The following is an 18,325-nucleotide window of genomic DNA, read 5'->3' as shown; positions in this document are numbered from 1 at the left end:
CTGTAGTTCTGAACCCGGAAGTCGTATCCGAATGAAATTCGGTATGATTATAGGAGATTTTGAGACCTTTCATTTGAACGTAAGCTTGTGAAAATTGGATGAGCGATCTCGGAGAAAATCGAATGCACTTTTTTCTAATTCATTTTGCAAACTTTACCCCGTAACTCCGGAACCGGAGGTCAAATCCAGATAAAATTCAATAGCAGGTTATAGTACTACGAAGAATATAAGGCCTTTAATTTAAATCTGAGTTGAAAAAAATGGTTAGGCGGCTCTGATAAAATCTAGTGCACTTCATTCCATTTTTTGTACACTCCGTCAAAATTTAATTGCAGGTAATAAGACCAAGAGACCTTTTAGTTAAATATAAGGTTGTGTAAATCGGTCCAACCATCTTCGAGAAAAACGAGTGCACATTTTTGTTACATACACACACAGACATTTTGCGTACTCGACGAACTGAGCCGCATGGTATATGACACTCGGCCCTCCGGACCTCGGTTCAAAAGTCGGTTTTCACAGTAATTACATAGCCTTTCTATACGAGAAAGGCAAAAATCGCATATTAAACACTTAAGTTTATATCAGCAAAAGAGACTTGAGTTTACATCAGAAGCGTCTTCTGAGCACGAGAAATGCAAATACGCGTCACAAGTTTATTTGGTGCACGTTGATTCTAAAAAAATTAGCAAATTTTACTTTGACTTATTATTTTATATTCAATTTTCAGGACTCACAAGGCACAGGCAGTAACTATCTACGATGAATGATATGCAGTTTACCTGTTTATGAAACATCTTCTTCTTAGTTTATCTCGAAACTATCAACTATTTTAATGACTCAGACTTAGAACATAATGCAGGATGATTGCACATTTTGAATTCGTTATCAGTGAAACTTACACAACAAATATTTGTCAATGTACTTTGCTATAATCAGAAAAAATCTTTCGATGTTTTTGGTAAACAGTTATATTTGTTTTTTTCTCTGTTGTTTATAAGCAAAATTACAAAACAAATCAAGAGTGACAAGTTTAGCACGTGAAGTGAAAGAGTGTGGTATTTTACAAATAGATTGAAAAGTGATACGTCCGGCTATGAATTAAAACGACAACAAGTTACTTTGAAGCGATTCTTTTGCTAGTATAACTGCATCAAAGGAAATAATTTCTAGTTCAGCAAATTCTCACTTTCTTAAACATTGAGTTACTGATGAGCTAGGAAGAAAATTTGCCACTTACTGTGAATAGTAAGCTAATGATTTCAGTTAAAAACTTCTGAACTTAATCGAACAGAATGATTATCAAATTTGCATAATACGTTAGTATTTCAAATAAACAACAAAACACAGATAACAACAAAAATATAAACTATAGAGTTTGGATTTAAGCTGCTAAGTTTGACTTTCAATGTTCATGTTTGAACCTAACTTTTTTTAAAAAAATCTCTACATCGGAAACATTTGTCTTCACCGACTAACCTTATCGAAACTCGCTCCGAGAGCCACCTCGTTGTATCGACAGCACTGCTAAACATTCCCTCCTTTCAAACTGGAAACCCTTTTCTTTGGACAGATCCCAACACACTGTCGAAGCCCTTTAAAAGATGCGACTTATAACCCTTGCAAGAAATAGTGTCACAATAAAACTGAACTTCGTGATAAATGCTGAATCTAACGATGTATACATTAATTCTCTTCCGAAGCCGAAATATCACATCCGCTGTCCGGATCGGTAATGTCCATGAGACTGGACAATTGTGGAACCCGTCGGCCGAACATCGTTGAAAGGTGTCAAATTGAATTACCGCTTCGTGTGGCTCTCTACGTTTATCCGACAATTTCTCTTGCCCTGTGTCCGAGGGCTGTGTGTTTGCACGCGAGCACGCACGGGACGGAACGGAACGGGACGGGAATTTGTGTGGGCCGGGATGTCGGGAGTCACGTGTCATACGGCACAGGCCTAGAAACGAATTAATGGGAAGCCTCAAACAGGTTGACATTGACTGTGTTCGGTGTCAGTTCGTTGCGGGGAGGTAAATATAAACTTAGATCCCTTTCGGATACACCGCCTCCAGCAGTTTGACGAAACAAGGTGAAGGTAAAACAAGGCGTCAGTCGTGTAGAACAAATCTGCACAAACCAATTTGTGGTTGCTAAAACAGTGTGTTATCTACTTGCAGGGGAAAAAAACGCAATAATGTAAACAAGCTTTGATTGAAATGTATATAAAAAGGCTAATGTAATTCGTACATACTCTAGTTCGGTAACGATATTGCCTTGAGACTCTTTGGAACTTTCATGTTTTTTTTTTATTTTGACTACCCTGTAAATTGCAAATATATCTGCAAAACTGACATATCTACTCAGACCATTCACTCATTAAAAATTTCTCCGGAGTTTACCTTTAGCAGAGTACGAACTCATCCGACTCATTGTAGATTGAAAAGTGAAATTTAATATATTCTCTAGATAAGAAATAGAATCACCCTAAAATGATTTAAATTTAGTTGTACAGGTAACCTATATTGAGAAAGATTTGAAGCATTGTCTGTTAGGTCCGTTAGGGCCATTAGGGCCATTTTATTTGATTAATTTGATTAAAATGTTTATCGGGCTCTGGTCGAGTACAGGGAAAGATTTTTACTTTTTATATGCGTTCGGATTAAGAAGCAACATTATTATCGGGTTCGGGTTTGAGAAATTGCTTACCCGACCATCTCTACTAGGCAGCCACACGGGCAGAATTTCAATTCTCCAAATGAGCAAAATGAGTCATGATTTCGGGACAATTTTTTTATGAGAATACACCATGATCAATGGTCCACGGATCATGAACCATTTGAACTTATTTTGCAGAAATTTGAAATTATTTTGCTGAAACGTAACGCACCTAACATGATGGGTACAATTTCAGGCATATTTCTGTTAGATTGGTTTTCTTTATAAAATAAATTCAGACGTTGTGTCTTAACATATAAAAGGATTCTAAATATAATATGAAACCATAAGATGAAAATGTTTTTCAAGTACGATTTCAACATGTTTTGGGAATTCTTGACTTTAACTGTTTGAAATGCTGCCAAACAAATTTATCGTAGAGATAAATTAAAATTCTATTAATATAAATTACGACTATACGACTTCTGAAACTGTGTTCCATGAGCAGTGTATTCTTTTACTGTTCCGGGTAAGCTTTGTTAATTTTATGCAGAGATATTTGAAAATCCACTCAAACGAAGTGCGTAAAAATCGTATGAATCGGACTTCATTAAAACATATTTCATACCGAAATCTTGCAAATAAATATACATAAATAGTGCACATCTTTTATAAATAATCTTGACATGTATAGAAAACTAATTAGGTGAAGCAATACAGTCTGAGACTATGCGAAACAAATTGAACAAAATGGTCGAGCAAAATATTTCGTTAGATGGTGTTCAAAAGCAAAGTCTTGGCATTACATTCCTTTTGTGGAATTTGGCCTTTCTGTTTCACAGACTTCGCAGCCGATTCTTAGCATTCATTTGGATGATTGTACTATGTTGATGCAAAAGATTAGGAGGTTTTATGCCTGTTGGAGAGCAAGATTGACAGAAATCAACTCCACCGGGTTTTATCCTGCTCCAAATGAACAAATTAGCGTACATAATCATTGCGTGACTAGTATTACGATCCAACTGATACTATGAACCCTTCCAGGTCGGTGTTCGAACATACGATAGCTGGCTTATAAGATCAGCGCCCTATGCATTGAACCGCCAACCCAGGCCATGGTGTTCAAAGCTTATATTTAAATATTTTTCGCGGTTTACGCTAGCATTCAGAATGTTGTTTAATTAATAATATAAGTTTAAAAGCACACTGTTTAAGGTTTAAGATGCCGAGAACAAGAATGCTGTTTCAACAACTACAACAGCGATTAATGCAAAAGAATACATTCATATGTGTTTATACCAAATATTACTTTGGCGTTAGCAAATGAAAGGTAAGGAGTGTATCGATAAGTAGTTAGCAACATTCAAACAGCTATTACTCTGAAATGGCTTAATTTTTTGCAGCGTGTTTTGCGGTGACATGTTTGTTTACATGTCAATAACAGCTGCGCAATCGATTGGTTTCGGTACGGTTTATCGTTTCAATGATGAATCGAATTGATCCGGAAACGTGAAAGAAAATTCTGCACACTTGGTGCTCAGAAAGTGGACACCAGCATTGGGATGATTCAACGGATCAAAGTTCGGAACTCCCTGAAAACGCACAAGAAACAGAAGGTGCCGAAAAAGTCCCTGGTACAGCAAGTTCAGGCCAAAACAAGAGCGCGAAAACTGTATAACCGGATTCTAGAGGATAAAGACGTCGGTACGAAATCGGTGTACCAGGACCTGGACGACGCTGACACCACGGTGACGATGGAAAAGTTTGGACGGAAGGTGTTGGTCTGGCAAGTAATTTGTACCAGTGGTTTGCTGTCGTCGATTTTCTTCATGAGGGGCACAATCAACGCCAAGGTGTACGAGGAATAATGTTTGAAGAAGAGAATGCTGCCACTGTACAGAAAGCATAAGGCTTCTCCTCTCTTCTGGCCGGATTTGGCTTCAGCCCACTACGCCAACTCCGTTCTACAGTGGTTGTCAAAAAATAATGCACAATTCGTGGAAAATGACATCAACCCACCGAACTGCCCGGATCTTCGGCCAATTGAAAGGTATTGAGCAATTGTCAAGCGGCACTTTCGGAAGGAAGATACAGTGTCCCAAAACATGCAGGAGTTGAAAAAACTGGATAGCTGCCACCAGGAAAGTCACAAAAGTAACTGTGCAGAATTTAATGAAGATTATCAAGTCCAAAGTGCGAGCGTTTCACAGAAACTAGGATTTTCTTCAATATAATCAGTGAAATGCATAAAAATGTAATTTTTCTACAATATATCGAAAACTGATGTCAGAATGTTTTTTTCGCTTTTTATTCAATAATCAATGTTGCTAACTACTTTTCGATACACTCCTTATAGGTTATCTTCTATGGCGCCTATTCTCTATTGGCACATTGTCGCAAAGCTGAATTACCGGTAGCGACACTTGCCAATGAAAAACGGAACCAAGAAAAGAAGGATTCTTTCGAAAATTTTCATATCGGCAGTAATGACTTGCAACATTTTTATCGCTTATTCAATAGTACAAATAGATATCAGCAATAAAAGTACACTCAGAGTAGAAAAAAATCGATTTCAAAGTGACTACTACTGCTTTTTTAGTGTAAACTTCGATTATACATGGAAAATCTTCAGAAATGTGTGAAATTGGGTAAGATTAGGTAAATATTAGGATAAAATCTCAGCCTTTTTGGCTAATTTAATTCGATGTAACAGTAACAGAAAAGAAAAACCCAATATGATAAAGGTGGTGTTTCGAATTTTACGAAGGAATGAAGCAATAAAATTCATGCAATTCTGTTGAAAAGCCAACACATTGTATTTAGACTACATGCTTTCTCCAACTATTCTCTTAAGTGCAGCTTTCGCACCAAATTCGATTATTGCTGGTGAAATAGAAACATTTGTGGCTACCTATCAGAGTTGCCAGGTTATTTTTTTCAAAAATCTGTTAAAACTCAACAATTTATCTGGATTTGTCTGGGTCTACTATATACAAGGAAATTTTTTGACGGGCTTCATTTTCAGTGAGCAAAACAAAAAAAAAGGTCTTCCCACCCATAGTATAGAGGCTAGATCTAGCGAGATCTGACAGAATCTAGGAAAATTTGGAAAATCTGGCAAAAGATCTGGTCAGTTTGAGTGGCAAGCGAAGCGAGAAAAATCTGGCATTTGCCAGACAAATCTGGCAACCTGGCAACGCTGCTACCTGGAGTTAATCCGATTTTGACAGCCTTTTTCGAGGTTGCAAGAAATGCCATCAGTTATTTCAAAACCTAATAATTAATCTGCCTTGTTGAAGACTATTTACTCAAATAATCATTTGCAAGACTACCACTAACGAAGACTTATTAAGGCTATCTTTCTTAAGACTTATTTAAACTATCGAGGAGATCCTTTCTTCGTTCCTTATAGAAGTGAAAGTAAAAATTAAAGTTATAAACGTCATGCTGGCACAGCGAATCTAACACAATATTATGATTTTCAGGCATGTATCCCATACGCTGTTTAAATTGCGGTAATTCGCTTGCAACCACTGTTCTGTGAACGAAATCCTCAGATGATTTTCCATGCTCTGATTGTGATGGAAACCACGAATTCAATTACTGGCAGTGTCCTGTCAGGCAAAACATTTTCAATTCTCATCCAATCAAATCCAATTCAAAATCTATCAGTTTCATTTCCAAATAGTATAACTAGTTTAACTACTTCGAAAAATCCTTTAACAATTGAGCTGGTCCTAACAGATCAATGAAATGCAATGAAATGAGTAATTGAACAGATTCAAATAAAACAATGATTGACTAAATTAGTTCTATATTGTACCTCCTCAGAACTACACTACATACAGATCTCACATCGAAAGCAGTGTGATCCAAAGAATTGTTTTGGGAAATTCTGCTGACATCGATACAACAATAGACCATATAAATTATTACATGATTGAAGTCCAAAAGTTCAAACTAAATTTAATTCCCCTTTCATCGACAATCTATGAAAGCTCTTTAATAGACATTAATACACACATTCTTGTGATCCTACTACGAAATCCTTAGTTAATTACCTTAAACATAGATTCACTGTACAAATCATTTCTAAGGTTCTTTGCAAACTCTCAGAAACCAATTGCAGCTCTCGAAGAAGACCTATCCCAGTTCGTGCTCGCATCGCAAACGACACAGTCGAAAATTTCTTACGGTCGCGACGACAGAAACAAAGACAATACAGTGCAGTGAACAATAGAGTGTACGAAATGGGCAAATACGATTTAACAAAGCCTGAAACTTGGCCTACAAGGCCAAATTCAATTTGTATTGATTTCAAGCGCTGCAAAGTTAGACCTGCAGCAACCGAAATTGAAATTTTGCTCATGGAACGAATGCATCTAAACGTTAATGATGTAAGTGAGATTCAATTCAACAAGGCGTCTAACTGTGTGTACATTATGTTCAAACGTGAAAATGATGCAATTGCATTTGCTTCGGTTAATAACGGGATGCACAGTATTGATCATGACAATGTTAAATATAAAATCCCTGTGTACATGGTGGACAATGCCATAGAAGTACGTGTGCATGACCTTCCCCCGCAGACCAGCGAGGGGTATGTTCGGGAATGTATGTCGCAGTACGGTGAAGTTCTTTCCATCGAAAAGGAAGTATGGCGGAATTTTTTCCCGGGTATCCGGAATGGCGTGCGAGTGGTATGTATGCAACTACGTAAAGCAATTCCATCTTACATCATTTGTGGTCAAGACGGGATACATCCGTGTAAAACGTTGATTACGTATGAAAATCAATTGGTTACATGTCAGTTTTGTGAACATCCTGCACACTTCGGCAAACCTTGCACTGAAACTGCGAGTACAAACAAAACAAACAAAAACAAGGACAACCGCCCAACAACGGAAACTAGCGAATGCAGTGCTCCTTCACCAAAAGCACCTTCACCATCTAATCAACTATCAACTGCAATCAATGTACAAAGCGCATCTACAGCAACTGCAAATGAACCCAAGACTGCGATCAACAATGAAAACAAGGAAACGGAAACCACTCACAACTCCAACGATGTAGCAATGGATGATATGAGCAACGGACAAAATGACCTCCAATCTTCGCTAGAAGGAAATAGAAGCTCCTCTCCCCCTAGAAGAAGGGTGACAACGAGATCCAACAATAAAAAAATAATTTTATGTAACAAAAACATGGGTAAATCGGCCACGTAAAGCTATACGCAAATTGGCCTGAATAAAAATTGTTATAAATAAAAAAAAAAGAAGACCAATTATGATGGAGTTAGGGTAATGATGAAGGCTCCTAAGAATTCTTTTAATTATATCAAACATATCCCCCGTTGTCCTTTGCATACTTCTACTTCCAATTTTGCATACTTCTTCTGAGTTTTTTCAGATGTGCTGCAGAACCCGGGTAGGTGTAAATAGCAAACAAAGGTCAAAATAATAACAAATTTTACCATCATATCTTGGCTTGATGTTTCTGTGTTGTCAGAGCGATACTTGATATTTTCGTGATATTTCATCAAGGGATCAAGACATTGTACAATATCTGTTCAACATCAAAATTAGTTATAATATCTTATTTAGTTATTGATGAGCTATTTCAATTTCATTAAGTAAATTGACCCAGTAGTTTTATCTTCAAATAAAATACCATTTAATAAACTGCATCAGAATCAGATAAGTGAAATACTTAAGATATTACTCTATTCTAAATGCTAGAATATAAAATAATGAACAAATTCATCTTCTATAAATATTTTGTTCTTGGTTTGATATTACAATGACAGAATTTTTTATTTTGTTGCTTTTTTCTCATGCAGGCTTTGTTATGATTTTTGATATTTTAACTCTTATTTCAAACTAAATAATGTTAATTTCTACCATTGAGAAGTTTGATTTTAATGACAGAATTTGGTATTGGTTTGCAAATCACTTCTACCCGGGAAGCATGCAAACTATCCCTATGTTTCATTATACGCATTCATTGTGCTGCAACTGATAACATCCAAGAAAAGTCAGATGCTTTCTGATTGATTTAAAACTTCTCTTAAACCCTTAACAATTGTTGGACGAGACATGGGGTGTTGGCAATGGGTTGTTCAACATAGAACCTGTGTGGGACAATTAGTTGTGTCAAAACTTTGACTGAACTTCTTCTATTTCATTTGTTTGCTGAGTCAAAAAAATCTGCTAAAAATCGTTACTCAGATTTGGGCTAGTTATATTCTTCCCGGTTTTGCGCAATAATTTCCGGCTTTTTCACGGTTTTCCCGGTCACTCGTCACCCTGCAAGTGACATTGACGTTTTGAATGTTGCGGAGTTTTCGCAAACGTTATGAAAAGTCAGGCGACTTACGCTGTTCTATGATACTTCAGCTGGCAATGTGTGATGCAAAAACGGGGAGCTTATTTTTCCTGGTTTCATGGAAACATGCATTGACAAACATTGACAAAGAACTAATCGATGAGGTGATGGACTCGTGTTCAACATTGCCTTGGAAGGTGTGATTCGAAGAACGAGGATCGCCACGTGTGGCACGATCTTCCGAAAGTCCGTATAACTTGTTGACTTCGCTGACGATATTGATATTCTGACACGTAACCTTGAGAAGATGACGGAAACCTACATCGGACTGAAAGCTGAAGCTAGGCGTATCGGACTGGCCATGAATGTGTCAAAAACAAAATAAAAAAAAACAACACAAAATACATGAGAGGAAGAGGTTCTAGAGAAGAAACACTACGCCTGCCACCACGAATATTGATAGACGGTGACGATATCGAGGTGGTTGACGAGTTCGTGTATTTGGGTACTCTGGTGACCACCGATAATGTCACCAGCAGAGAATTTCAGAGACGTATTTTGGCAGGGAATCGTGCGTACTTTGGACGAAATTGACCATCTACAAAACGCTCATTATACCGGTTGTTCTCTATGAAAACGATGCCTGAACTATGTATCACGAATGGTAACAGCTGCTAGGAGAACCACCCACGGTTACGGACAGCTAAAATCGGCCGTCTACGATGGGCTGAGCATGTCATAAGGATGTCGGACGACAGCCCAGGGAAAATGGTTCTTGAATCTAATCCGACTGGTACAAGAAGAAGAGGAGCCCAGCGAGCAACAAAGTAGATCGATCAAGTGAAGTGTGATCTCAGAAGCATCCGTGCCTTGAGTGACTGGCGACGAGCAGCCATGGACCGAGTTATGTGGAGACGTATGCTTGATACAGCAGAGGACACCCCAGAACTGTAGCTGTTAGATTTGATTTGATTTTTACTAATCGATTTGGAACGACAATTTTGAACGCACTTGCCCGAGAGCTGGTAAGTTATCTCAAATTTTAATGCCGAATTTAAATTTTAATTACTTAAAATTTTGCTAAAAGCGAATGTTTCTAAAAAAAATCTACTAATTATGTAAAATGTAGTATTTAAATTTAAGAAGCCCGATCTACGTTATTAAAATTATACAAATTTGTTAAACAAATCATCCTGTTCAGCACAGTTTCATTTCACGTATTTTTCCGAAATCTTTTAAAAATCACCCATTAGGTGGTTCAAAATAGAAACATCGTGTTTAAATGTACTTACTTTGCATTTAACTGCCGCTGCAGTTGCAGTTTCTTTTCAATCTGCTCGATCGGAAACTGTGGCACTTCGTACGGGGCAGAAATTTCGTTCGGTAATCCTCCAGCCAAGTTCTCCTGTGACACACTGTGTGCCGCAGCACCTGCTCCGACTCCAATGGCATTGTGGACCCCTCCAGGTGATTCACTGCATTGGCCTATAGAAAAAAAAAACGATAGAAGAAGTAATTGTAGTGTTGACATTCCACCGACAATATTTGCATATAGATGAAATTTATACGGAATATACACACTACAGAGAACGGTACCATCGTCACCATTGCCATCACACTCCTTGCCACCGATTTGTTTCATTAGTTCTATAAGCTGCTGATCGTTTAAGATCTGCATCAAAGTTCGAGAGTCCTGTTTATTGAAATTCATTTGAACCTAATTCCAAAATCGCTTCACAACCGTCTACACCCACCAGATGCTAGACTGCTACTACCAGTTCGACCGTTCTACTGGACGCTGTCTAGTTCTGTCTCCGATGAGTCCGAATCGAAAAACAAAACGGCATCCGATTACGAAGAGACTCGACCTTCACAATTAAAAGTCAACGTCATCGAGTCGACCGCACTGGGATAGGAGCGACCGCCGCGATGTACTACGGCACGAGAATCAATAGTTTTACCCGCGAGTGTTCTTCCGAGGTATGTATTGACACTCCACTCAGCTGTGAGCTGTCAATTTCAATTAGTTTTTTTTTGTGAGAAAAGTAGAACTGCACCAAACTGGAGGCACGTTAGCAATAATTTTTTTTTTCATTCAAACTGCTGCTATTTGATCATCACCCTAATGTTTCGAATCAACTCTTAAACTTTGAAGGATGATATTCATGAAGAGTCTATCAGTTTCTGTAATAGTTTATGATTGACGCACCGCTTTTCGGTGCCATACATTATCAGCTGTTTGCCTAATCATTTTCCTACTTTCTCTTCGGGTGTTGTCTTTCCGGACTGAACACTGAACCGAACCGGGCAAAGCATTCTTGCGGAAGATGAACGATTACGACAGCCTGATACGAAACTAGTTTGTTGTACCAAACCGGACTGATCTATGCGTTTGGAGCACGAAGATTGCTGGAATGTTGATGACTTGTGTTGGTTGATTGAATATAAATTTTTGTTAAAGTTTCCAATATATTTTTTACACACCTCAAGAGGTTTTGTGAACAATTGAACAGTTTATTGAAAAATAAGTGGGTAAACCAAAATCTGTTCTACAACAGGAATACGTAACATGCTAAATTAAAACCGGGCAAACAACGTGTTATTTCCAAAACCCTTACAACGAAAATTCGAAAAACAAAAATTCCATGGTTTCCGAAAATGACATGGATTTTTGCCTTTCTCATATAGAAAGGTTATGCAATCACTGTGAAAACCGACTTTTGAACCGAGGCCCGGAGGGCCGAGTCTGATATACCATTCGACTCAGTTCGTCGAGTACGCAAAATGTCTGTGTGTGTATGTGCGTATGTGTGTATGTAACTTTTCTCGAAGATGGCTGAACCGATTTTCACAAACTTAGATTCAAATGAAAGGTCTTGTGATCCCATACAAAATTCCTGAATATTATTTGGATCCGACTTCCGGTTCCGGAATTATGGGGTAAAATGTGCAAAAAATTGTGAAAATAAGTGCACTAACTTTTCTCAGAGATGGCTGAATCGATTTTCACAAACTTAGATTCAAATGAAAGGTCTTGAGGTCCCATACAAAATTCCTGAATATTATTTGGATCCGATTTCCGGTTCGAGAGTTATGGGGTAAAATGTGCAAAAAAATGAAAATATGTGTTCTAACTTTTCTCATATATGGCGCGACCGATTTTCACAAACATGCGTAATTCCTGAATTTCATCAGGATCCTGATCCGGAAATATAGGGTAAAGTGTGTTAAAAATTTTATACCATCACTGAAAAGAGCGAAAAACCGTAAAAAGTTTTCTAAATCGACCACAGATCTTTTCCAATTGATAGTTTTTATCAGTAGACGGTCAAACAAATCTATTTCGATTATTCTTTTAAGAATCTAAGAAAAATAATTTGGAAGAATACCACAGTATTATATATGATAGTTTGATTGATATGAGAAAGGCATCATTACACCACTAGGTGGATTAAAACATGTTTTTCACATTTTTTTGCATGAAAAACTGATGTTTTTAGCATATAAAACAGTTGCAAAACTATGCACGTAAAAACTAAACTGGGTGTATGAAAAACAACAATACAACAATAGCAGTTTGATTTGATATAGTTATAAAAATGTGCTGTATTCAAAAAATAATGACAACTTTCTAATATCATAACCTGTCATATTAAATTGATTAAAAGCTATATTGGTATGAAGTGAGCATTTTTTTTAAACGCTAATTTTGAATAAGTAAATAAAGAAAACTTATTCAAAGTATTGACCACTACTTTCTACACATCTTGAACACTTTTCTGCCCATTTATGGAAATAGAAATGTTCGTCTTTTCGAAGGAAACCAATCTGATACCTTATTTTCTGCTCAACCATTACGTGGCCCATCGATGAAAGCAAATGATAGTCTGATGGAGCCTAGTCTAGTGAATATGGCGGGTGGAGTAGCAACTTCCAGCCAAGTGCTTTGATTGTGTCCTGAACCGGTTCGGATCAACAATTCAAGATTCAAATTGATCATTTGTTGACTGTAGCGATTAGTATTAACAGTTTCACCACGTTCTGGAAGCTCATGATACATCACACCTTTCCGATCCCGCCAAACACAGTGTGTTGCCTTCTTACCGAATCGATCTGATGTTGCAGTCCGGACGACCGGGGTTATTTCGACGAGCGAATCTAGTTAGTTTCCAATTGAGATTGTGGAGAGACTGAGTCTTACCCAAGTAGCATGTTAAGTTGCTGTCCTTAATTTTTCTACTGATTGTGCAATTCATCAAGTTAGTTTATATCACTATTCTAGTAACTGTTGTGTTATGGAAAAAGCGCCATTTTTCTGTGTTATGCAACATACTTTCAAGTTCATCCGTTATTACGAACATTTATTCACAACGATTGTGCAACTGATACAAAAACTCATGCGTCGATCCCATCAAAAAGGCAGTAATAGAATCAGCGAAAAAACAATTGTGAAACTCGTGCAATCTACTACGTAATGTAATCAAGAAATGGAATGACGTTTACAAAAACATAATTTCTAACAAATAAGTTTCACATTTGAATTTCAATACAACTGCTCTCAACACAAACAGGGATCTTGTAAAATAATCTGCACGTGAAAATGATAATGCTACATATTGTAGAATTCATCTTTTGTGTTTTTGTAAATGAAAAATCGACAACAAACTGCATTTTTATGGTGAAACATGTATTCGTACGCCCGACATTTTCAAGCGTCTTTGAATTATCGTGTTTTGATTATTCTAAATCAGTTTCTGTGAAAATAACAGTCTATTATTTTTAATGAGAATCATCCTAATGGTGTTTAAAATACGTGTATTCAAACATTCTTTAAAATTCTCAGACGATTTTGATCAAACTAATGTATAATTAAACCTGAAAAATCCCGAAATGAATTTTTCTTGAATATTTTCCAATATGGCATCGATGGTAACAGTGAGTTAAATAGAAAATGGTTCACCCAACGTAATGACATATATTATGTAAATAACATTAACATGTTAAAATTTCGGAAAGAAATGCTCTACGTTTTGTTTTTTTTTTTCAATCTTCTAGTTGAATTAAACAACAATACAGTATAGTCATTCATCTTAGCAGGCCTGACTTTTGTGATACGCACTGTAGGTATTATTTTGGTAAGTCCGTGTGCTGGAGTTGCAAAAACAAGTTACACAAGCGGTAATATATAAATATGGGAGTAACTATGATGAAATTAACTTTTCGTTCAATATCTTTAAAAAGTGATGTCAGGTCTGCTTTTTTTTCGCGAGATGAAAACCGAATATAAATTATCTGATTGATTTTTGTTTTCATTACGTATATAACGCTGTATTCCTGAAACTTTTATGATAATATTCTCATGTCTGCAAGTTTTGCGTTCAATTCAAATCGATAAACTTTTTTGCAAGTTTTGAATTTTATATCAATGTTTTTCTAAAACTGAAGAAAACTGCACACAGTGGTCTAAAAATTCATGAGGCAGCAAAAACAATGCGGACTATGCAGAAATATATTTTTTACAGCAACGTTATCAATTCGGCTTAGCTTTTTTTGCCTTGCGGAGAGCATCAATCATTTCACTAATTTTCCTTCCACAAGAGATATATAGCAATTTCGACGTATATTGTGTCCGGTACAATAACGACAGCCGTTTGGAAAGTTTTTGATAAGTTGCACAATTGTTATAGTTCCTCCCGTTTTACATGACGATGTGAAATTTTTTGTAAAGCTTCTAGTGAAACATTAACAAGTTGGTGATTTACAATCACCAACTTGTTAATTTGCACAATTGTTTTAGATGTATTTAAAGTTGTTCTACAGTGATTTTTTCGGTAGTATTGTGAAACTTAACAGCGATAAGTTGCACAAGCAATTTTAATATATATTTCTAAACATATCTAACATAAATAACATTTCTAAATCAATTCTAAAACATCTTGAAAGTTTAATAAGTTACATTTGCTACTTGGGTAGTCTTATGAATTTTTGCTTCCCGGAAGAAAGAATCCTAAACGGAAAAAGTTCCGTTTAGGATTCTTTAAATAAATCCATTTTCAGATTTTTTTCGTTTCTTTGAAGCAAAATTTCATAAGACTAAGAATAAGTCTCTCCACAATCTCCCTTGGAAACTAACTAGATTCGCTCGTCGAAATTAACCCGGTCGTCCCTTCCATTTCTTCTCTGTCTTCCACCATCTTTTTGACCACTAATTAGATCCACAACCCGAGTCCAACACGCGTTAACGAGCGTGAAATGGCCGAGTCCAACACCATCGTTAGTCCACGCTCGTTTACCACCCCACCCCCTCACCAACCCTTACATACCATTTACCTACCCACTTTTGTCTCCTCTCTCACCTTTTAAGCAAGAGCACTATTACTGCCCTGTAATGCTTGGTGTCGTCAACTAGTTAGAGGGTAATGGTTTTAGATTTAATTGCTAGTTTTAATTGTAAGCGTTAAGTCCAAATGTATTTGTTGGATCATTTTAATCTGTTGATACAAATGATGAGGAGGTTTTATGCCTGCTGGAGAGAGAGATTGCCAAATTTCATCTCCATTGGGCTTTTTCCTGCACCCAAATAAAAATTTAAAAAAAATAGTCCAAATTATATTTCATAAGGCTAGTTAGTCATAAGTATCAGTTTTCCATCTGTCTTTCATTCAATTCATGGGGCAACCAATTTCCACACTTTTTTACCATAGCTTTTAAACGGCCAGAAATGATTTGGTTAAGCGACATTTAGCATTCGCTTTTGGCTAGAAGTGTATTGTATATTCAATATTGCTTGCATTTCGATGTCATCATTTTTTTTTATGGTCTTCCACGTACTAAATTTCTCACATCAAAACCGAGATCTCTGAACCGTTTGAAACATCTTTGGCATATGATCACTATATGCCTCAACAAACATTCGATACGACTCTGCAGCACTTTTCTCCGAACGAAAACAAAAAAATCATATATTGGAGAAGCCAGCTCAGGGTAGCGAAAATGGTAACGCATATGCACGAATTGCATAAGAACGCAGGTTCGAGTCCTGTTTCTGAGCGTATCTTTTTCCAAAACAATCATCTCTCCTATGAGTTTCTCATTCATTTGGCTTCTTCAATATATGTTTCCACTCAGTCATTGCAAAAACTGAACTTACTTACGGCGACTTTACGTCAAACCAATCATAATCAATGAATTGTTAAAAAAAATCATGCTTTCAGCAAATCATCACTTTTTGGTACAAAATTCGACGTTTTTAACACGATGAAAAAATATGATGTTGTTTATTCAATGACTTGATGTATATTAAATATGTTTGGCAGATTCATTATCAACACATTTGTATCTTACTTAGTGCTCAATTTATACCGGTATACCTGGTATGTTGCCAAAAACAAACCGTGCTAAATCGAAACGTGCCAAACTGTCATGAATATGGGATCTGGACATAAGTCTTTGAGTACTAAGAAACATTTGCGTACAACAGTATTGAAAAAAAATAACGCTAGATCATGCAGCGCTCAAAACTGCTTCTACTGGGATAAGAAGATAAAGTCGCTTACACAAAAATATTGATGTCTCCGTTTAAAGTGAAAAATATTGATGTCTCCGTTTTTCTAATTAAAAAAGATCATTAAAAGATTTCGATACGTATTTTGTTTACAAAGTCAATTGTGACATATGTTTCTAAGAACAAAAAAAATCGACATAAAACTTTGTATAACTCAAAAAGATCTCAACAAAAACATTCAATGGCATTCTGACTGACTGAGGCGACCTATCATTGGCGACTATTTTGATCGAAATCGGCTAGGCTATCTCTGAGATCTCCACCTCTTTGTTTTGTACACGCATGACATTTGTTAAATTCATCGAGTTGAATCGATTAGTAGATGAAACTCGGCCTCCCGGGCATCGGATTGTTTTTTTTTTCAAACAAAACAAAACAAATTCTATACTCATTTTTATATAAATATAAAAAAAATGAAACTAATTCGTCATGATATGGTGAAATGGTAAAATATGGTTAACAAACAGCAATATGCAATTAATCTGTTTCAAAAATGCTGCAAAGAAAATTAGTTGGAAACAAACTCAATGTTTCTTATATGTAAACATTCGATTTCTTTAAATTCCAATGGAAATTCTGTCTATTAATAATTACCCTTTTTAATATTTAAATCAACACCAGCCAATCAGAATGCGTTCCGAGGAAGAGAATAAAATATCTGCTGCTGTACAACAAATCGTTCGAGAAAATGTTCCGAACAGTGTTTAATATCTTAGTGAGTTCCACAATTTGGTCCTTCGGAAAGACAGGAATGAATCCAGAATCCGGATAGTTTTTTTCAGTGAAATTCAAATCCGAAATGAAATATCGAAATTCAAATTCTATATGCTGCTATTTTTAAAGCCGTTAGGACCGCCCATTAGTGAAAAAGCTACAAACGAAATCAGGTACAAACAAGCCTCTCGACAAAAATTGGATCAGTTTGGATTCTATCGCCACTGCTAGCAGATGTATTTTGTGTCGTTTGCAAAGCTAGTTTCGCTTCCAACAAGAGTGATTACATCACAGCTGCCAGTCATTTGCGTTGGTGAAAAGGCTACGGTGGAGAGCATTTCACAAAATCAGCCGTTCTAATGGCTCTAAAAGTTTTCGAAAGAACTATTAGGATTTTTTGTTTGCAAATCGAAAGGAAATATCCTCAGTTTAGTGCAAATCTAGAACAGTTTGGTTAAATTTTTGCACTTTTCGCTGTGTGAAATTCACAGTAATCGAGATCGAGTGAAGTCTTCTTTGTTTTTGCGAAAAATGTGGAAAAGGGGAATGCTTGCATAATTCATACAATTGATCAACTGATTGATATTCGGAAGTGTTAAGGAACATGTCAGTTGGTTTCGTATTCACGACATCCAGTTATGTCTCTGACATTACCCACCCGCCTTTTTATTGGATGGGTAAAAATCGATGAATTTTTTGGGAAAAACTAACGTTTAAATAAGCTAAATTTCAATATCGTTATCGAGATGGCTTCCAAGCAGAAGGAAGAGTTTTGGAAGAAAAACAAGAATTAATAAATTGCCAAGTGCATTGTGTGACAGGTGATCTGGGGGTTCCTTGAATTCAGTAAGCCGTACACAACGATCGGCACCATCAACGGCCAAGTTAAAAAAGGAGAATGCCTCCAGTACCTGTTGTCCTTCCTCCGGTCTCACAAAGGTGACACTCTGTTTTAGTGGGATCTGGCATCATGCCATTGCGCAAAACACGTGATGGAGCGGTACGAAGACAACGATGTAATTTTGCTAACGAATGAGGCGAAGCCGCAAAATTCGCCAAAATTTC

General features: G+C 36.7%; 1 protein-coding gene across 11 annotated transcripts in view; it reads right to left on the bottom strand.

Moving 5' to 3' along the window:
- The window catches only part of LOC131425804 (AMP deaminase 2), an 84,087-nt gene that overhangs the window by 16,754 nt on the left and 49,008 nt on the right, over positions 1-18,325 (bottom strand). For 7 of the 11 annotated variants that reach the window (XM_058588000.1, XM_058587998.1, XM_058587999.1 and 4 more), the window contains one exon: positions 10,275-10,467. In XM_058588000.1, the coding sequence (XP_058443983.1) occupies positions 10,275-10,467 (193 nt within the window). Of the gene's footprint in view, positions 1-1,479; positions 1,753-10,274; positions 10,468-10,563; positions 10,774-18,325 lie in introns of those variants that run through there. The other 4 variants (XM_058587996.1, XM_058587991.1, XM_058587997.1 and 1 more) reach the window with 4 other exon arrangements.

Source organism: Malaya genurostris, chromosome 1 (genome assembly GCF_030247185.1).
Source record: "Malaya genurostris strain Urasoe2022 chromosome 1, Malgen_1.1, whole genome shotgun sequence".
NCBI classification, from domain to species: Eukaryota; Metazoa; Arthropoda; class Insecta; order Diptera; family Culicidae; genus Malaya; species Malaya genurostris.
The sequence above is the reverse complement of the archived record's forward strand: the minus strand, read 5'-3'. Positions and strand labels throughout refer to the sequence as shown.